This window comes from Jaculus jaculus, chromosome 9, assembly GCF_020740685.1.
Source record: "Jaculus jaculus isolate mJacJac1 chromosome 9, mJacJac1.mat.Y.cur, whole genome shotgun sequence".
Taxonomy (NCBI): domain Eukaryota; kingdom Metazoa; phylum Chordata; class Mammalia; order Rodentia; family Dipodidae; genus Jaculus; species Jaculus jaculus.
Genome location: NC_059110.1, coordinates 93,089,251 through 93,111,663, shown reverse-complemented (window position 1 = coordinate 93,111,663; position 22,413 = coordinate 93,089,251). Strand labels below are relative to the sequence as shown.

At 41.5% G+C, this 22,413-nt stretch overlaps 1 protein-coding gene across 4 annotated transcripts in view; it reads right to left on the bottom strand.

Annotated features, from left to right (window-relative positions):
- Positions 1-22,413, bottom strand: part of Ap2b1 (adaptor related protein complex 2 subunit beta 1) — a 179,533-nt gene that overhangs the window by 136,236 nt on the left and 20,884 nt on the right. For all 4 annotated transcript variants that reach the window (XM_045158905.1, XM_045158904.1, XM_045158903.1 and 1 more), the window contains exons 2-3: positions 18,237-18,296; positions 7,794-7,899 (exon numbers count right to left, since the gene is read on the bottom strand). In XM_045158905.1, coding sequence (XP_045014840.1) covers positions 7,794-7,899; positions 18,237-18,273 — 143 coding nt within the window. In that variant the 5' untranslated portion in view covers positions 18,274-18,296. The remainder of the gene's footprint in view (positions 1-7,793; positions 7,900-18,236; positions 18,297-22,413) is intronic.

Genomic DNA, 22,413 nt, shown 5'->3' with positions numbered 1-22,413 from the left:
TTCTCTCTCTCTCCCTCTATCTGTCTTTCTCTCTGTGTCTGTCGCTCTCAAATAAATAAATAAAAAATTTAAAAAAAAGAGATTTGTTAAAAAAAAAAAAAGAAGTATCCTGTGATTCAAAGTCTGCTTTTATTCCGCCCTGTATTAACAAATTGGCACCCTACGTGGTATTGTGGAGTATAAGAAATGCAGGAAAGAGAGGGTCACTGAGTTTGCAACATGGTTTTGTGTTTTGGAAATGGCCATGAGCAGTGTGAAGCAGGTTTGCTGGATGCCTGCATGAAGACCTGATGGAGCTGTGAGGATGAACCTTGGATTGCAGCGGAGACCCGGTGGAGATGCCGGGACCACGAGATGGCTGCTAAAGAAAGCTGCTGGTCCCCGTGAAGTGCTCCAAGACCGTTGAGTAGCCTAGCTGGAGGGGCAGAATTAGAATGCCAGAGACTTGTTGCTGGTTAGAATTATCAGACTTAGAGATTTGTCACTGGCTAGAGTTGTTGGACATGAAGCTACAGAGTTTGATTGTTTCCCCTGGTTGTTTTATATCTTGTATTGGCTAAATGTTTTCTTTGTTATGCCCAATGCCATTTTCAGCAGTGTGAATGCTTATTCTGTGCCATTATGAGTTTTTTAAGGTTACTTTTTGGTATTAGGGCTCAATTAAAAATCTTGTCTATGTCTATGTATGAACATCATTAGAATTGATAAAAACTATGAGGACTGTTAAAGTTAGATGAATGTATTGCATTTCACATCAGTATGGTTTTCAGTTTATGGGGGCCAGGGGTGGAATGTGGTGGTTTGATTAAGGTGACCCAATAAACTTAGGTGTTCTGAATGCTAGGTTCCCAGCTGATGGAGATTTGGGAATTAATAATGCCTCCTGGAGGCAGTGTATTGTTGGCGCCGGCTTATGCTGTTATAGCCAGTTTCCCCCTGGCAGTGTTTGGCATACTCTCCTGTAGCCGTTGTCCAGTCCACCCTCTGTTTATGCCATCATTTTCCCTGAAATCATGGAGCATCCCCCTTGAGCCTGTAAGCCAAAATAAACCTCTATTTTCCCACAAGCTACTCTTGGTCAGGCGACTTCTTCCTTTTTTTGAATTTTTGTTTATTTTTTATTTATTTATTTGAGAGTGACAAAGAGAGAAAGAGGCAGGTAAAGAGAGAATGGGCGCACCAGGGCCTCCAGCCACTGCAGACAAGTTCCAGACGCGTGTGCCCCCTTGTGCATCTGGCTAACATGGGTCCTGGAGAACTGAGCCTCGAACCGGGGTCCTTAGGCTTCACAGGCAAGCGCTTAACTGCTAAGCCATCTCTCCAGCCCTCAGGTGACTTCTAACTGCAAAGTGAACCTGACTACAACAACCACCGATCTTACTTTAACGAAGAGTTTAAGACTTCTGGTTAAGATGGTGGCGTAAAAACCATGCCAAAGCAGCCTAGGGGAGAAAAAGCCAGAAAAAAATCCTCGCAAAATACACTCTTCTACTAAAAAGTGAGGTGTATAAGAAATTACCAACTGCAGCAGAGAAGTAGGAGAGGCCCAGAGCGTCTAGAGCCCACACAGGCGGGCAGAAGCGGCTCTACCGTAAGGCTCTAGCCGTAAGGCTCAGCCTGAGCTACATGAGGAGACTCTCCACTCACACCAGAGCGCCTCACAAACTCAAGAAACATGACGGGAGGACGACAAGGAAGAATGGAGGAGCAGCACGAGAGGAAGACTGGGAGGACCAGCGCGAAAACATCAGCTGTCATCTACAGCTCCTCCCCCACCGCCAGCGTAAGTGCCAGCAAGCACCAGAGACCTGGGGAAGGGAGCTCTCCTAGCACAGCACCTGACAGGTGACCAGAGCAGCGACCCAGCGACCCAGCCAGCCTGCCTGAACCGACAGCGCAACAAAGAGGGACTGAAGCAGGAGCGCAGCATATGAGACCAAAACCATCCCAAAATGTAACTGAGATTATACTAGGGAAGGGTCTCATATGGTCACAAACTGACTTGGAACTCTCAACAGAACAGAAATCTTAGCCTCCTAGTTGACAGGATTAAGGGTGTGGGACAACACACACCCTAAGGGACAGTGACTTTGTTAGAGGATTTGGTTGTCATAATATCTACTTTTGCATAAATACTCTGTGCTGTCTTTCATTGAATGTGTACATTTTTTAGTGAAATTTTAGAATCATTGTGGAAGAGGTGGCGGAAAGAATGTAAGAGCCAAAGGAAGGGTACAACTCCATACAAATGCTCCCTCCAGACACAAAATGGCCTGGATATCCATGGCCTCATAGTGCCTGACACTACCTACATAAGACCATCAAATGGTAGGAAAAGATCATGACATCAAAACATAAAAAGAGACTGATTGAGAGGAGGAGGAGATATGGAGAATGGAGTTTCAAAGTGGAAAGTGGGGGAAGGGAGGGTATTACCATGGGCTATTTTTTTTATAATCATGGAAGTTGTTAATAAAAATTTGGAGGAAAGGCTGGAGAGATGGCTTAGTGGTTAAGTGCTTGCCTGTGAAGCCTAAGGACCACAGTTCAAAGCTCCATTCCCCAGGACCCACGTTACCCACGTTAGCCAGATGCACAAGGGGGGTGCACGCATCTGGAGGTCATTTGCAGCGGCTGGAAGCCCAGGCACGCCCATTCTCTCCCTCCTGCTCGCTTGCGTGCGCTCTCTCTCTCTCTCTCTCTCTTTCTCCCTCTCTCTGTCTGTTGCTCTCAAATAAACAAATAAAAATAAACAAAATTTTAAAAAAATTGGTAGAAAAAAAAGAATGATTATAAGTAAGTTCAAAAAAATCAAAGAGAAAATCAAAGAAATCAAAGAAGACACAGGAAACAAATGTAATAAAGGAGGTCACTACAAGACATAAACAAGCAAACAGAAATAATAAGGAGAAATCAGTCAGAATTACTAGCAATGAAGAACACAGTCAATGAAATAACAAACTATGTAGAAACCCTCACCAGTAGAATGGATGAAAGAGAGGACAGAAGATCTAAACTAGAAGACCAGGTGGCAGATCTAATACAGTCCAACAAAGAAAAAGACAAACTAATAGGAGAGTATGAATGGGAATTTCAAGACATTCGAGACACTATGAAAAGATCAAACATAAGAATTCAGGGTACAGTAGGAGAAGAATTTTACTCCAAAGGCATAGAAGGTATTTTCAACAAAATCATAGAAGAAAACTTCCCCCAAATTGGAAAAGAGGTGCCAATGCAGACACAGGAAGCCTTTGGACACCAAACAGACAAAACCTGGAAAGAATTGCCCCTCGCCATATTATAATTAAACTGCCAAACATACGAACCAAAGAAAATATATTGAAAGCCATTAAGACAGAAAAATCAAGTCACACACAAAGGCAAGTCCATCAGTATCACAGAAGATTATTCAACACAAACTTTTAAAGCCAGAAGGGCTTGGAGTGATATATTCTAAGTTCTGAAAGATAACAACTGTCAACCAAGGTTATCCTGCAAAACTATCCATTCAAATACACAGAGAAATAAGGACATTCCACAACAAAAGCAGGCTAAAGGAATATTTGAAGACAAAACCAGCTCTACAAAAAATACCTGAAAGAATCCTCCATGCTGAAGAAAAAGAAAAGCACACATTATAAGGAACCAGGAAAAAACAAACCATACTCAAATACTAGTTAATACAAGAGAGCAAAGTAAAACCAGAAGAACTACAAAACAAGAAAAATAAAATAAAAATAAATACACACCTTTTAATACTAACTCTTAATATCGTCAGTCTCAATCCCCCCCCCTCCCCAAAAGACATAGGTTTGCATACTGGGTTAAAAAGAGGATCCTTCATTTTGTTGCCTCCAAGAAACTCACCTTTCTACAAAGGTTGGATACTATCTTTGGGTGAAAGGTTGGAAAACAGTGTTTCAAGCAAATGGGCCTCAAAAACAAGCAGGGGTTGCTAACCTGATATCTGACAAGACAGACTTCAGTCCAACATTAGTTAGGAAAGATAAGGAAGATCACTTTATATTGATTAAAGGCACACTCCAACAGAAGGACATTACAATCCCAAACATATATGCAATAACATGGGAGGCTCCCAACTTCACCAAACACACACTATTAGAACTAAGATCACAGATAACACCAAACACAGTTGTAGTGGGTGACTTCAACACCCCACTCTCATCAACTGACAGGTCATCCCGGGGAAAAAATAAACAGAGAGGCATCTGGATTAAATGAGGTCATATAACAAATGAACCTAACATATCTACAGGACATTTCATCCAGATGCTGCAGAATACACATTCTTCTCAGCAGTACATGGAACATTCTATAAAATAGACCATATATTAGGACACAAAACAAATCTTAACAAATATAGGAAAAGTGAAATAATTCCTTGCACTCTATCTGATCACAATGGGATCAAATTACAAATCAATGGCAAGAAAAGCTATAAAGCATACACAAAACCACTAAACAATAAAACTAAACAATACACTACTAAATGATGAATGGGTCAATGAAGAAATCAAGAAGGAAATAAAAAAATTCACAGAGTCAAATGATAATGCGAACACAACATACCAAAACCTTTGGGACACAATGAAGGCAGTCCCGAGAGGGAAATGTATAGCTTCAAGTTCCCATATTAAGAAATTAGAAAAGGTCGCAAGTAAACAACTTAATGCTTCACCTTAAAGCCTTAGAATAAGATGAACAAGGCAAACTGGAAACCAGTAGCCAGGAAGAAATGATACGGATTAGGGCAGAAATTAATGAAATAGAAACCAAAAACACAATCCAAAGAATCAATGAAACAAAGAGTTGGCTCTTTGAAAAACCTTTAGCAAATCTGACCAAAAGAAAGAGAGAAAAGAGACAAATTAATAAAACTAGAGATAAAAAAGGCACTATCACAACAGATACCAGAGAAAGTAAAAAAAATCATAGGGACTTACTATAAGAACATATACTCCAGGCTGGAGTGATGGCTTAGCGGTTAAGTGCTTGCCTGTGAAGCCTAAGGACCCCGGTTCGAGGCTCGGTTCCCCAGGACCCACATTAGCCAGATGCACAAGGGGGCGCACGCGTCTGGAGTTCGTTTGCAGTGGCTGGAAGCCCTGGCGCGCCCATTCTCTCTCTCTCCCTCTTTCTCTGTCTGTCACTCTCAAATAAATAAAAATAAACAAAAAAAAAGAACATATACTCCACTAAGTTTGAAAATCTGAAAGAAATAGATGATTTCCTTGATTTATATGAAGGATCTCCACAATGAAAACTTTAAAACCCTCAAGTAAGAAATTGCAAAGACACTAGGAAATGGAAAGACATCCCTTGTTCTTGGATAAGAATAATCAATACTGTGAAAATGGCAACCTTACCTAAAGCAATCTGCACATTGAATGCAAGCCCCATTAAATTTTTAACAGCATTCTTCATGGAAATAGAAAAAAACAATGCAAAAATTCATTTGGAAGCATAAAAAAATCGAGTATCTAAAACGATTCTGAGCAACAAAAATAAGGCTGGTGGTATCACTATACCTGATTTTAACCTATACTACAGAGCCATAGTAACAAAAGCAGCATGGTACTGGCACAAAAGCAGACATGTAGATCAATGGAACAGAATAGAGGACCCAGATGTAAGTGCAGGTAACTATGGCCACCTGATCTTCAACAAAATGCCAAAAATATTCACTGGAGAAAAAAACAGCCTCTTCAGCAAATGGTGCTGGGAAAACTGGATATGTATCTGTAGAAGCATGAAAATAGATTCTTCTCTCTCTGCATGTACAAGAATTAAATGCAAATGCATTAAGACCTTAACATCAGACCTGAAATTCTGAAACTGTTAGAGGAAAAAGTAGGGGAAACCCTTCAACATATTGGTTTTGGCAAGGACTTTCTGTAACCCCAATTTCTCAGGAAATAAAACTACAGATTAATTGCTGGAATCTCATGAAATTACAAGCCTTTTGTACAGCAAAAGACACTGTGAATAGAGCAAAGAGGCAAACTACACAGAATGGGAGAAAATCTTTGCCAGCTATAAATCCGATAGAGGATTAATATCTACGATATACAAAGAACTCAAAAAATTAAGTAATAAAAAATCAAACATCCCAATGTAAAAATGGGCTATGGAACTAAGTAGAGAGTTGGTCAGCTTGGTGGCGCACGCCTTTAATTCCCGTTCTTGGGGAGACAGAGGTAGAAGAATCACCATGAGTTTGAGGCCACCCTGAGAGTACATAGTTAATTCCGGGACAGCCTGAGCTAACTGGTTTACATTGTGAACTTTTAAAATAAACTGTCTCCCAAATACCAATCTAATTTAAACACAGTTTGTTAATTTTTAACATTATATGGATATTTGCAATTCAAATTATCATATGGGGCTCTTTTGCAAGCCAACTTTCTTTTACAATCATGCAACACAAGAAATTGATGCAAGAATCTTATTTTATCACATAATATTAAAAGGACTTGTAGTCAGGGTTCATGTTTCAATAAAATAAAATCGTAATATGAAGGACAGTCTTTTTCGAAACTGCTCACTTGTTATTGTAAGTGCATGGTGGTGAAAAATACAGTGTCTGTTGGGCCAGCACAAAGTCCTGATTCTTCTAAGGCACTGGCAGTTTTACCCACCACTGCTTCACATCATCAGTGCATTTGTCAAAATGGTGAACAGACAAGTTAACACCTAAGTATTAATATAAAACTCGCTTTGACCTTATGGACCCCTGAAAGGGTCTTAGGAATCTGCAGGAGCCTACATACAATCCTTATGTATTTCCAAATGGTCTCTCTAAACTATAGAAGCAAACAGAAAAAAATCAAACAAATTCTGTTATCATTGATTTTCATTTTTAATTCAACAACTGAATGTAGAATTGTAAAGCTCAGGACACTGGCTTGAGCCAACAAAAAAATATGAGGGCACTGCCTTTCAATTTATTTTTATGATCTTTTAAAACTACTTCAAGAGCTGGGCATGGTGGCACACACCTTTAATCCCAGCACTTGGGAGGCAGAGGTAGGAGGATCACCGTGAGTTTGAGGCCACCCTGAGACTACATAGTGAATTCTAGGTCAGCCTGGGCCAGAGTGAGACCCTACCTTGAAAAAAAAAAACTACTTCAGGAATGATGTGTAATTTTGCCAAGTCTCAAGAGGGTTCATGTTAAATCTATATGCAAAAACCTGTCATTTCACTCTTCTAAAAAGAGACACTTGGGCTGGAGATAAGGCTTAGCAGTTAAGCGCTTGTCTGTGAAGCCTAAGGACCTTGGTTTGAGGCTCAATTTCCCAGGACCCACATAAACCAGATGCACAAGGGGGTGCATGCATCTGGAGGTTATCTGCAGTGGCTGGAAGGCCTGGTGCACCCATTCTCTATCTATCTGCCTCTTTCTCTCTCTGTCTGTTCATCTCAAATAAATAAAAATGAACAAAAAATAAAAATTAAAAAAAGAGACACTTAAGTCAGAGAGTTAATATATAAGCAATTATGCTTCCTCGCGTTTTCAGTGGGACAACCTCATTTTTATAGATTGTATGTTTGGTTGGCTTTTCTGAGACATGGCCTTGTTATGTTGCCAAGGTTAGCCCCCAACTCTTGGGCTCAGGAGATTCTTTCTGTCTCCTGAATAGATGAGAGATCAACAGGTGTGCACCACTGTACCTGACTGGTCTATGAGTTTAAAGGGAAAGCAGTAAGGGCCATGAAATGGGATATAAATCTCTAACATATTCAATGCCAACAGTGATTATCCTTACCTAACATCCTTCCCCACGGTCATAGCGGCAATCACCTTCTTCACAGCCTCCTTCCTCTTTTCTTTTTTTTCATTGTTGAGTTCGGCTTTTAACTCAAAGATTTCTCCTGAAAGAGATGAAAGCAAATGGGTAAGGTCTCAGGGCCAGAGAGTAAGTGGTACAATACACTATGCTATAACACCAGAATAGCAAGGTAGAAAACAAAATAAGCTACTTAAAAACTACAGGACATGTAAAATTCAAAGCCCTACAATATTAACTGATCTACTGACAAGAACCATTGTAATTTAGCTGAGCATGGTGGCACATGTCTTTAATCCCAGCACTCAGGAGGCAGAGGTAGGAAGATTGCCAAGAGTTTGAGGCCACTCTGAAACTACATAGTGAATTCCTGGTCAGCCTGAGCTAGAGTGAGACCCTACCTCGGAAAAAAACAAATAAAGAATAATTATAATTTGAAGACATCTTATTGTGGCTTTAAGGTGCTTTTTAGGTCTTTAGGAACCACAGGGGTAGGAAAAAGCAAACCTCACAATACTTAACTAAATCAAGAAAGAGAAAGAACAGGACCTGAGGAATGATCTCCCACCACAATTTTAAGGCTCAGTAAAGAAAATAAATGTGAGACTGGGAGCAGGCTTAGAAATCAGTTTTCCTCCTTTCTCTTCTTCCAAATAAAGATTTAATTTTTTTTTTTTAAATGGGGGAGATATGGCTCAGCAGTTAAAGCACTTGCCTGCAAAGCCTGACAGGCTGAGTTTAATTCTTCAGTAACCACATACAGTGAGATGCACAAAGTGGTGAATGAATCTGGAATATGTATGCAGTGGCATAAGGTCCTGGCATACCCATATTCACACTCTCTCCTTGCAAATAAATAAAAATAAATAATAATAATAAAAAGAAATCATTGCTTCCAAGCCAAATAAGTTATCATACATCATCTCATTTATACACTCCCAAATTTAGCATATTTAAAAATATTTTAAGCTGGGCGTGGTGGCACACACCTTTAATCCCAGCACTTGGGAGGCAGAGGTAGTAGGAGGATCGTTGTGAGTTCAAGGCCACCTGAGACTACATAGTGAATTCCAGGTCAGCATGGACTAGAGTGAAACCCTACCTCAGAAAACAAAACAAAACTTATATATATACAGATAGACAGATAGACAGACAGACAGACAGACAGACAGATGATTTATTTATTTGAGAGAGAGTGAGAGACAGAAACTGAGCACACCAGGGCTCCCCCAGTTACTGCAAATAAATTCCAGACACATGTGCCACATTGTGCATCTGGCTTACGTGGGTACTGGCAGAATCAAACCTAGGTCCTTAGGTGTCACAGGCAAGTGTATTAACTATCAGCTATCTGTCTAGCCCTACTCCCAAATTTATTAAGAAATGAAGTTTAAAGGTCTTGGAGTGAGTTAAGTGGCAGAGCTAGCCTTAGCATTGTGTCCCTGATTTGAATAGAGATGTTCTCAAACCTGACCCAGAAAATATTAAAAGGTAGACTTGGGCTCCAACTAGGACCAAATGAATCAGAAAGTCAAGAACTCTTAACTCATATTGTTAAAAGCTACCCTAAGTGACTTTAATGCACAACCACATTTAATAATCACTCCTCTAATATACTTTAATGCATTAATAGACTCTTAAGGTCCCATCCTATTCAATCAATCCAATACGAAAAATTGTTGCCCCATGTGGTAGAATATGTCTATAATTTCAGCATTCAGAAGGCAGAGGCAGAAGAATTGCCACATTCAAGGCCAGGCTGGTCTACATAGCAAGTTCCAAGCTAGCTAGGGCTATGTTGTGAGACCCTATTTCAGTAAGAAAAAAACAAAAGAATAATAGTGAAGCTATAAAATGGTACAAATGCTGGGTGGGTAGCACATGCCTTCAGTCCCAGCACTCAGGACACAGAAGTAGGAGTATCACTGTGAGTTGGGTGCCAGCCTGAGACAAAGTGAATTCTAGCTTGGACTAGAGCAAGATCCTACCTTGAAAAACCAAACAAACAAACAAACAAACAAACAAACAAACAAAAACCCACCAAAAACCCAACAGCATAGGCTGGAGAGAGAGCTTAGCCATTAAGGTGTTCAACTGTGAAGCCTAAGGACCCAAGTTCAATTCCCCAGTACCCATGTAAGCCAGCTGCACAAGGTGGTGAATGCATATGAAATTCATTTGCAGAGGCCGCAGGCCCTGGCATGCCCATTCTCTCTCTCTCTCTGAAATAAACAAAGAAATAATTTTCCATCTTTCCCTTTCATCAATATCCCCTTTCTTCTTCTTTTTTGAGACAGGTCTTGCTATGGAGCTCTGTCTGGCCTGGAACTCACCAAGTAAACTAGGCTGGCTTTAAACCTGTGAATGAATAATCCTCCTGCATCTGCCTCCAGAGAGCTGGGATTACAGGCGTGAGCAATTCTGCACAGTCCTTCCATCTCTTCCATCTCTTCCCTTAAAACTGTTCACCATATTGCCTTCCTGCCCTCCCCTTCAAGATTATTCTGTGTTCACTTTCCCAGAACTCATCCAAGAGTCTGCACAAGTGGGAAGATGACAGAAGACACACAGGTGAGGCACTAACACAACAGTCTGTCTTAGTAACATCCACCTCTGAAGACAAGCAGATTGTTATCAAATCACTATTCCCCACACACAGAAAATCTCAATTCCATTGAATTGGCAGAAAAGCTGGGCCTTTTCAAGAGACATCCTCCTCTTTACCAAACCCTGCTTTTAGGGTTCTCACCATTCATTTCTGGGAACAGTAAAGGGCAAACAGCAGGGTTTCAGAAAGTATGAATTGTGCATAGCAGCAGGAGCAGCAGAATAAAAACAGGATGTAACTGAAGTTATTCCAGAACCAAGCATAAATTTTAAGAATATGTTCCAGTGGCAGCTCTAGTGGGTGTTGTAGGAAGCAAAAGAAATGTAGGCTATCCACTTTTTAACAAACATGGTATTTATCAAGCAGTGATTAAATCTGCCTCAATTTTTAAAAAATATTTTTATTTATTTATTTGAGGGTGACAGAGAAAGAGAGAAAGAGGCAGATAGAGAGAGACAGAGAATGGGCGCACCAGGGCCTCGAGCCACTGCAAACGAACTCCAGACGCGTGCACCCTCTTGTGCATCTGACTAACATGGGTCTTGGGGAATTGAGCCTTGAACCAGGGTTCTTAGGCTTCTCAGGCAAGCGCTTAACTGCTAAGCCATCTCTCCAGCCCATCTGTCTCAAATTTTTATTTTGGTGACTGGGGAGATGACTCAGTAGGTGAAGAAGCACCTGCCAGGAAGACTTGAGCTTAGATCCCCAGAATTCTTGTAAAATGCAAATGTGGTGGTGGGTGCTCCTAATTCTAACACTGGTGAGGCAGAGATGGGTGGATCCCTACAGCAAGCTGGCTAGTTATACTAGCCAAATCAGTGGGCTCTGGGTTCAGTAAGAAAGCCTGTGTCAATTTCAATTTTAATAATGTGGAGAGTAACCAAGGAACAACCAGTGTGAACCTTTGGTGCGCGTACACCCCCCCCCACACACACCACCCCTTACGCCCACATGCATATGAACACAACACATATAAACAATAATTATTTTAATTAAAAGCCTGAATAACAAAAGGTCACCACAATATTGGGCCCACCAACATTCTGTCATGGATGGAGGAAGAGCTCATAAGACTCCATACCTCCTTAAGAAGTTATTGGCAGCTAATGGCTGCAGGGAGACATTTTCTTCAATGGTATAGTCATTGGTAAACTGCCTATGCTCTATTAACCCCTGTCCCTACCTATGCTCATGTAAACAACCCTAATAAAATTCAGTGAGTCAGACCAAAAAAATAAAATAAAAAAAGGATGTCAAAGCAGAAGTAGGATTAGTTGTGAAGAAGAAGTTCAGCAGGAAGGAGACAAGAGAAGGTAATGGGAGAACAAAAACAAAAACAATCCTTTTATGTGATTATAAATAATACAACTCCATGTTGCTGGGATGAACATCTAAACCAGGCACAGGTTAGCAGGGGCAGGTATTTATTTCAAGCTTATAGATCCAGGGAAGTTCCATCATGGCAGAAGTTTCCATTCATAAATCCAAGCAGAAGGGGCTGAAGAGATGGCTTAGTGGTTAGGATGCTTGCTTGCAAAGCCCAAAGACTCATGTTCAACTCTCCAGATCCCTTGTATGTCAGACACACAAGGTGACGCAAGCACGCAAGGTTGCACATATATACAAGATGGCACACACATCTGGAGTTCAACTGCAGTGGTTGGAGGCCCTGGAACATCAATACTTTCTCTTTTTAGCTCAGGCTGACCTGGAACTCACTATGAAGTTTCAGAGTGGCCTCAAATTCATGGCACTCCTCCTACCTCTGCCTCCCGAGTGCTGGGATTAAAGGTGTGGCCACCACGCACGGCCAGCCAATTCTCTCGCTTGCTCTCTCTTTTTTTCCTTTCATAAGAAAAAATACAGGGCTGAGAGAGGGCTTAATGGTTAAGGAATTTGCTGGCAAAGCCAAGGGACCACGGTTTGGTCCCCCAGTACCCACATTAACCAGATTCACTGGGTGGCACATGCATCTGGAGTTTGTCTGCAGCCAAAGCCCTGGTGCACCCATTCTCTCTCTATCTGCCTCTTTCTCTCTTTCAAATAAATGAATAAAATACTTTTTAAAAATACGAAAATTAAGCCAGGCATGGTGGTGCACGCCTTTAATCCCAGCACTTGGGAGGAAGAGGTAGAAGAACTGCCGTGAGTTCGAGGCCACCCTGAGACTCCACAGTGAATTCCAGGTCAGCCTGGGCTGAAGCGAGACCCTACCTCAAAAAACCAATAAAATAAAATAAAAATAAAAATAAATAAAAAAACAAAAATTGCCAGGCGTGGTGGTGCATGCCTTTAGACTCAGTACTCAGGAGGCAGAGATAGGAGGATCACTATGAGTTTGAGGCCACCCTGAACTACATCTAATTCCAGGTCAGCATGGACTAGACTTAAGACACTACATCAAAAATAATAATAATAAACAAATCCAAGGAGAGAAAGTACCACCAGCCAGCAATACCAAAAAGCAGCAAACACTAACCAAACAGAACCAGCAGCAAGCAGGGACTCCAGAGCTCAAACCTCTCTGCATACCTTTGACCTGGAATTCATATCTGCCCCCAAACACACCTTTGGGCTGCACCCCAGGACAGGCCCCAGTGGCACCGCCTCCAGCCAGGTTGTGGGGGGGGGGCTGGAGACTCAAATAGACTCAAATTATAATTTAATAAAACAACTGAGTCTATGGGGGACATATGTTCAAACTACTACAGTTATCAAAGCACATAAAATGTTAGCAGCAGGGGCTGGAGAAATAGCTCAGGCTTCCCTCCAAAGCCTAAGGACTCATGTTCAAGGCTCCAGGTCTCACATAAGCTAGACACAGTGATGCAAGTGTGCAATATCACACATGCACACAAGGAATCTCATGAGTCTGGAGTTCACCTCCAGTGGCTGGAGGCCCTAGTGCGCCAACTTTCTCTTTTGCACAGGAAAAAAAAAACAAAAAAAGAAGAACAGTTGGGCTTACCTCAAATAAATAAAGTTAATAGCAGAAGAAAAATAATACGGTTCCAAATGATTAAAAAGGTCAAGAAAATGCTGGGCATGCTGCCACATGCCTTTAATCCCAGCACTTGGGAGGCAGAGGTGGGAGGATCACTGTGAGTTCAAGGCTACCCTGAGACTCCATAGTGAATTCCAGGTCAGCCTGGCCTAGAAAGGGACTCTACCTCCAAAATAAGGTCAAGATAGCTAAAATGAATAGCAAGGGGCTGTGTGTATTTGAGCGTGCTATTTTTTTTTTAATAAGATCTTGCTGTATAAGGCTGGTTTGAACTTGCAGTCCTTCTAAATCAGCCTCCAGACATGTGCTACTCATAACCACCAGGTTAATGGCTGTTGTGAGGCATAAACATTAAAGCTAGAAAAGAAGCTAAAGATATATACTAAGAAAGGCAAAGTATCTGGTAGATACCATAACTTTGTTGTATCTTTTTTTCCCCCTTCCCCTGATCAAATCTACCAAGCAATGCTAGCAGCTAGCAACTGTTCTCAATCATGGCTACATATTAAAAAAAAAAAAAAAAAGGGGCTGGAGAGATGGCTTAGTGGTTAAGCACTTGCCTGTGAAGCCTAAGGACCCCAGTTCGAGGCTCGGTTCCCCAGGTCCCACGTTAGCCAGATGCACAAGGGGGCGCACACGTCTGGAGTTCGTTTGCAGAGGCTGGAAGCCCTGGCGCGCCCATTCTCTCTCTCCCCCTCTATCTGTCTTGTCGCTCTCAAATAAATAAATAAAAATTTAAAAAAAAAAATTAAAAAATTAAAAAATAAAAAAAAAGATGGGGAGGGGAGAAATTATCATAGTTTACTGTCTGTAATTATGGAAGCTGTCAATAAAAAAAATAAAATAAAAATAAAAAAGCTGGATGTAGTGGCACATGCCTTTAATCCTAGCACTTGGAAGGCAGAGGTAGGAGGATCGCCATGAGTTCAAGGCCACCCTAAACTAAAGTGAGTTCCAGGTCAGCCTGGGCTACAGAGAGACCATACCTTGAAAAACCAATAAATAACTGTGTATAAAATTGCTGGTATGGTGACACATGTCTTTAATCCTAGCACTGGGGAGGCAGAGGTATGAGGATCACCATGAGTTCGAGGCCACCCTGAGACTACACAGTGAATTCCAGGTCAGCCTGAGCTAAAGTGAGACCTTACCTCAAAAAACAAAAACAAACAAACAAAAAACCTATGTATAAAATTGTCAAAAAAGCCAGCGTGGTGGCTCACACCTTTAATCCCAGAACTAGGGATCCCAGAGGTAGGAGGATTGCCATTAATTCAAGGCCACCCTGCGACTATATAGTGAATTCCAGGTCACTCTGAGCTAGAGTGAAACACTACCTTGAAAAAACAAAATAAATAGGGCTGGAGAGATGGCTTAGCGGTTAAGCGCTTGCCTGTGAAGCCTAAGGACCCCGGTTCGAGGCTCGGTTCCCCAGGTCCCACGTTAGCCAGATGCACAAGGGGGTGCACGCGTCTGGAGTTCGTTTGCAGAGGCTGGAAGCCCTGGCGCGCCCATTCTCTCTCTCCCCCTCTATCTGTCTTTCTCTCTGTGTATGTCGCTCTCAAATAAATAAATAAATAAATAAATAAATAAAATACAGAAATAAATTAAAATTGTCAAAAAAGAAAAACCAATAAATAATAAAATAAAATAAAAATTAAAAAATCTGCACAGCTTTTAAAGTCACCACACAGAACCCAGAATAGTGGTGCATCTGTAATCCCAACACTTGGGAAACTGAGGCAAGAAAAATGTTGAGTCTTAGACTAACCTGAGCTATATTGCAAGTTCCAGGCCAGCCTGGGATACTTAATAAGACTCTGTCTCAAAAAAAAAAAAAAAAAAAAAAAATCCTAGAGCTGGAGAGATGGCTTAGTAGATAAGGCACTTGTCTGCAAAGCCTAAGGACCGGTGTTCTACTCTCCGGATCCCATGTTAGCCAGATGCACAAAGTGAGGCAATGGCACACATGCCCCCTAGGTGGTGCAAGCTTCTACAAATCAGTTGCAGTGGCTGAAGCCCTAGTGCACCAATTCTGTATTTCTCGTCTCTTTGTCTGTCTCTCTTAAAAAAAAAAAAAAAAAAACTAAACTGGAAAAGAAGATAACCAAATAAATTCTGTACATCAAGATCACTGAAATCAGTCTGAGACTGGGACCCAGACATCAGTACTGTTTTAAAACTCCCTAGGCAACCTTAATATGCAGCTATGGTTGAAAGCCACTAATTAGTAAGCTTTCCTATATAACCTATTTATTCACATATCAAATGAGAAAATATGAAAGATGGTTAAGCATTCTGAAAAATGCTCCCTGATCACTCACATTAACTACTTAGTTTTCTAGTATTTTTCTCCAGTAACATGGATTAAAAACCCTGGCCTAGGGCTGGAGAGATGGCTTAGCGGTTAAGCGCTTGCCTGTGAAGCCTAAGGACACCGGTTCGAGGCTCGGTTCCCCAGGTCCCACGTTAGCCAGATGCACAAGGGGCACACGCGTCTGGAGTTTGTTTGCAGAGGCTGGAAGCCCTGGCGTACCCATTCTCTCTCTTCCTCTATCTGTCTTTCTCTCTATGTCTGTTGCTCTCAAATAAATAAATGATTTAAAAAAAAAAAAACAAACCCTGGCCTAAGAGCCAGGCATGGTGGCACATGCCTTTAATTCCAACACTCAGGAGGCAGAGGTAGGAGGATCACTGTGAGTTCGAGGCTACCCTGAGACTACATAGTGAATTACAGGTCAGCCTGGGCTAGAGTGAGACCCTACCTTGAAAAACCAAACAACAACAAAAACAGCCAAGAAACAACCTGGCCTTGTCTCATGCTGAGCAAACATTCTTACCAGTAAATTACATCCCTAGCATTTAAATATTTTTTTCTTTTGACAAGGTGTGGTTAAATTGCCCAGGCTAGCCTCAGACCTGAAACCTTCCTGCTTCAGTTTCCTGAGTTGTGGGGATATGAACATGTCTCATTGTATACCTAGCTTTTTATTTAAAAATATTAAAATTGGGCTGGAGAGATAGCATAGCAGTTAAGGTGCTTTCCTTCAAAGCCAAAGGAACCAGGTTTGGTTCCCAGTACCCACATAAAACCAGATACACAATATCATGCATACATCTGGAGTTTGTTTGCAGTAGCTAGAGACCTTAGCATACCCATTCTCTCTTTCTCTCTCTCTGTATATATGTATATCTATCTGCCTCTCTCTCTCAAATAAATAAATAAAATATTTTTATAAATGGGGAGCTGGAGAAATGGCTCAACAGTTAAGGCACTTACCTACAAAGTCTAAGGACCCAGGTTTAATTCCCCAGTACCCACATAAAGCCAGATACACAAGGTGGCACATACATCTGAATTTATTTGTAGTGTCTAGAGGCCCTGGCACAGTCATTCTCTCCCTCTCTCTCTTACCCAAATAAACAAATAAAATATACTCCTAAAAAAAGTATGGAAGCCCGGCATGGTGGCGCACATCTTTAATCCCAGCACTCAGAGGCAGAGGTAGGAGGATCACCATGAGTTCAAGGCCATCCTGAGACTACAGAGTGAATTCCTGATCAGCCTGAGCTACAGCAAGTCCCTACTTCAAAAACCAAAAAAAAAGTATGGGTCTCCCTGACACCCCATCATGTTCTGGGCACTTCCTTACTTACAAGATTACTCATGTTCAACTTGCACTTGCCCTCAATATTGTCCTGGAATTAGTTATTTCTCCAAAATGTTCTAGTTCCTTTAGTGAAAAATAGTATTTGAAACCAAGATTGGTACTAGGTATCCTTTGCATCTACTCTGACTTAGAGGAAACCAAGGTCCTTAATCAGAAACCCCATAATGTTAAGATAGTAAGCAAACTGCACACAGCACATGTGAAAATGTCCAGAAGCCATGGATTGTTAAAAAAAAGCTCAGTGACAATGTTGTTGGTCAGCTCTCACTCTATGTCACTTTCAGACATATAGTGGCTGTGGATAACAGAGGGGGAAAATGATGACATCAAAATAGAAAAGTGACTAGTTGGAAAAAAGGGATTCAGGGTTGGATATATGGCTTCATGGTTAAGGCACTTGCCTGCAAAGCCAAAGGACCCAGGTTCAATTCCCCAGGACCCATATAAATCAGCTGCACAAGATGGCACAGGCATCTGGGCTAGAGAGATGACTTAGTGGTTAAGGCACTTGCCTGGAAAGCTTATGTAACCAGGTTTGATTCCCCAGTACCCACATAAGCCAGATGCACAGTGGAACATGCATGGAGTTCATCTGCAGTGGCTAGAGGTCCTGGTGCACCCATTCTCTCTCTCTCTCTCAAAATAATAAAACTTTTTTTTTTTTTTAAAGAAGTGATTCAGTGGAGGAGGGATTTGCAAAGACGAAAAGAGAAGGTTGTAGGAGGCAATTATGATCATGGTATACTGTCTGTATGTACAGAGGTTGTCAATAAAAAAGTTTAAAAAATGTCAAAAAAAGCCTTGAGAAAACCAACACCAAAAAAAAAAAAAAAAAAAAAACTGGGTGTGGTGGCGCTCGTCTTTAAACTAGCGCTTGGAAGACAGAGGAAGGAGGATCACCATGAGTTTGAGTCCATCCTGAGACTACATAGTGAATTCCAGGTCAGCCTGGGCTAGAGCAAGACCCTATCTCCAAAACAAAACAAAACAAACAAAAAAACCCTGCATTATACTACTGATATGAAGGTAATAAACTCAAGAGGTGGTAGCTCAATCTTGAATATACTTATTTGTAGAAGCAGCAGGTTCAAAATGAAACTTAACAACAAATCTCCAGGATTTGATAAGGTCCTACTTACCTTTTTTATTGGTTGTGAAGTACTTGGAGTCAGTCATGATTTTGGATCTTTAATGTGCACCTATGGTAAGAGTAAAGAATGACTTGATTCAGAGAATGTATATCCAGCACTGAATAATTTCAAGAACATTCAATTATTTTAAGAGTATGTGTATTTAAGAATTTCTAGCTGGGTGTAGTGGCGCACACCGTTAATCCCAGCACTTGGGAGGCAGAGGTAGGAGGATCGCCATGAGTTCAAGGCCACCCTGAGACTCCGTAGTGAATTCCAGGTCAGCTTGGGCTAGAGTGAAACCCTACCTTGAAAAACATAAAACAACAACAACAAAAAGAATTTCCGCATAGACAACAATTTTTTGAATATAACTCCAGTTGCTCAGGAAATAAAACCACTAATCAACCACTGGGACCTCATGGAAATTAAAAAGCTTTTATACAGCAAAGGACACTGAATATAGCAAAGAGGCAACCTACAGAATGGGAGAAAATCTTTGCCAGCTATACAACTAACAGAGAATTAATATCCAGGATATACAAAGAACTTAAAAGACTAAGTAATAAGAAATCAATGTTGGGTATGGTGGCATACGCCATTAATCCCAGCACTAGGGAGGCAGAGGTAGAAGGATTGCTGAGAATTCAAAGCCACCCTGAGACTATATATAGTGAGTGAGTTTTCAGGTCAGCCTGGGCTAGAGCAAACCCTACCTCAGAAAAAAAAAAAAAAAAAAGTAGTAGTACTCAAGCTGGGTGTGGTGGTGCACACCTTTAATCCCAGCACTTGAGAAGCAGAGATAGGAGGATTGTAGTGAGTGCAAGGCTACTGTGAAACTACATAGTGAATTCCAGGTCAGCCTGGGCTAGAGTAAGACCCTACCTCAAAAAAACTGAAAAAGGCTGGAGAGATGGTAGTTAAGGTGTTTGCCTGCAAAGCCAAAGGACCCCAGTTCGATTCTCCAGGGCCCATGTAAGCCAGATGCACAAGGCGACACATGCATCTGTAGTTTGTTTGCAGTGGCTGGATAGCCTAGTGCGCCCATATTCTCTCTTTCTCTCTCTTTAAAATAAATAACCAAAAAAGAAACCCCCACACCAAAAAGGGAAAAAAAGAAAAAAGAAATCAAACAACCCAATTAAAAAATGGGCTATGGCCATGGGATTTTTTTTTATAATTGTGGAAAAAGTTAATAAAAATTTTAAAAAAATGGGCTATAGAACTAAATAGAGTTCTCAAAAGAAGAAATACAAATAGCCCATAAACATCTATACCACTCTGTGTACACTAGCTGACAGCTGAAAAAAAGCTACACTGCATGCAGCCCTATGGGAGAGAGAAGTCATCAATGGAGATAAACAACAGTGGACACTGCAAGCCTTAAGTTTGGCCAGCCAGGCCAAATGAGTCAATGGATACAATAGTGGCATGATCTGCTCTCTACTTGGACTGGAGGCCCGCTCCACAGAAAGGAATAATACCTGATACTGAAAACCTATGAAGGGGAGGTCATGAGCTCTAGGGGTATAACACCTGCTGGTGTCTGGCTAAATGCATATATTGTGCTCATGAAACTGTCCAGTAAGCACTTCTGTCAATGATCATACCCATATATTAAAGCTGCTCTCACTTGTGGTTAGAAAAGCTTCTCTTTACAGATGGTGGTGACCTCTGGAATGACTCAAAAGGTGAGAAAAAGAGACAGGAATGTTTATCACTGAAACATCTGTATCATACCTTCCAAGGCTCAAGGTCCATTGTGGAAGAGATGGCAGAAGGAATATAAAAGCCATAAAGAGTAGAACTGCTTGGGCTGGAGAGATGGCTTAGCGGTTAAGCGCTTGCCTGTGAAGCCTAAGGACTCTGGTTCGAGGCTCAATTCCCCAGGTCCCATGTTAACCAGATGCACAAGGGGGTGTACACATCTGGAGTTCGTTTGCAGAGGCTGGAAGCCCTGACTCGCCCATTCTCTCTCTCTCTCCCTCTATCTGTCTTTCTGTGTCTGTTGCTCTCAAATAAATAAATTAATAAAAAAAAAAAAAAAGAAAGAGTAGAACTGCTTACAATGTAATTTTCCTGACACAAAATGACCATGGATATCGCTGTGCTTGGTCCTGCCTACACAAGGCCCTCATACTAGGAGGAAATGATGATGAGAAAAAAAGACAGAGAGAAAGCCGGGCATAGTGGCACATGCCTTTAATACCGGCACTTGGAAGGCAGAGGTAGGGAACTGCCATGAGTTAGAGGCTTCCCTAAGACTACATAGGGGATCTGATGGAGAGTGGATTTGTGAAGGGGAAAGTGGGAGAAGGGAGGAATTATCATGGTTTATTGTCTATAATTATGGAAGTTGTCAATAAAAATAGTTTTAAAAACTTCTGGAGCTGGAGAGATGGCTTAGCAGTTAAGGTACTTGCCTGCAAAGCCAAGAGACCCAGGTTCAAGTCCCCAGGACCCACTTGTAAAGCCACATGCACAATGTCACACATGCATCTGGAGTTTATCTGCAGGGGCTAGAGGCCTTAGCATGCCCATTCATTCTCTCAAATAAATGCATAAATAATGAAGAATTTCTTCTTCTAAAAATTGGACTAGCTTCTTCCTTACCAGTACTACCAGTAAGTCAAGACATGCAGAAAAAGCCTGGTGTGGTAGCTCATGACTTTAGTCCCAGTACTTGGGAAGCTGAGGCAGAAGGAATGTCACAAGTTTTAGGCTAGCTTGGGCTACAAAGTGAGACAGTCTCAAAAGAAAAAAAAAAAACAAAAACAAAACACTACCAGGCATGGTGGTGCACACCTTTATTCCCAGCACGGGGGAGGCAGAGGTAGGAGGATTACTGAGTTGGAGGCCACTCTGAGACTACATAGTAAATTCCAGATCAGCTTGGGCTAGAGGGAAACCCTACCACAAAAAAAAAAAAAAAAAAACACCTTGAAAATAAATTAACTCTTGTCTCCAGGAGTTTCTAAGGCTAAAGTCTAAAAGACAAACGGAATGGAGTAATAATCTGAATTTATTATGGCTTTGTAGCCTTCAGGGACAAGCTAGCCATCTTTGTATATGCATCTTAGCCACTCAAACATTTTTAGATAGAGGTGTGAAAGATCTCTTCATGCTTTTTACTCAGAAAAATCTGGTCACTTCCCTGCATCAAAATCAGTCACTCTAAAGCAGCATAAGGTCAAAGGAGAAAGCAAATGTGCCAACCTACTCAGTGTTACATGCAACTTTCCATAATGGTGGCCCACCCTGCATTCAGGATCACAAGTACAAGGTCATCCTTGGCTCACAGAGACTTCAAAGCCACTCTGGGCTCTATGAGATCCTGTCTCCACCTCATCTTACACCCCTGTCTCCTCCCCCAAAAGAAAAAGTAGCATAAGTAATCCAGGCCCCGTGATACAGACTTTAGCAGGCCCAGCCGGGAGGCTCCCTCCAGCCCTTACTCTCCAGATGGGTTCTTTATCCTCTCCAGCTCCCACATGACAGGAGCTCCTTGAACTTTTCTCTTTCCACACTTTTCGCCCCCAGATCCCAATCTGGTCACATAGACTCCTGAGCTACATGTGGTCCAGACAGGCTTTTGGGCTCCATGTAGTGTATTCCCTACTTTGTTTTCCCTTACCTTCCAGCCTTCCCCTTTCCACACTCCTTTGTAAAATCTGAATAAAATGTGGAATTTTAAAAATCATTCTTTTGAATCTGGAATTACCAATTTTTTGGTTTACAGATATGAACTCAGGGCTTAGGGTTCCAGATAGCACCTCAGGACCCCAATTTCCCCATTACAGAAGTATGCCAATGAAGATTTTTTTTTTTTTTTTGAGGCAGGGTTTCACTCTAGCCCAGGATGACCTGGAATTTACTATGTAGTCTCAGGATAGCCTCGAACTCATGGCCATCCTCCTACCTCTGCCTTCTGAGTACTGGGATTAAAGGTATGAGCCACCAGAAATTTTGTTTACCAATCTTTCTGCCTCCGTTTCAAGAGTGCTAGGAGAACAAACATGTGCCACTGTGCATAGCTTTTTGGGTTGTTTTGAGATGGAGTATCAATGTATCTAATGTATCTCAAGGTGGCCTCGAAGTCTGTGTAGCTAAGGATGAACTTTAACTCCTGATCCCAAGTTCTGGGTTACAGGCATGAACCAACATGCTCAGCTAGGAGGTCATGTTA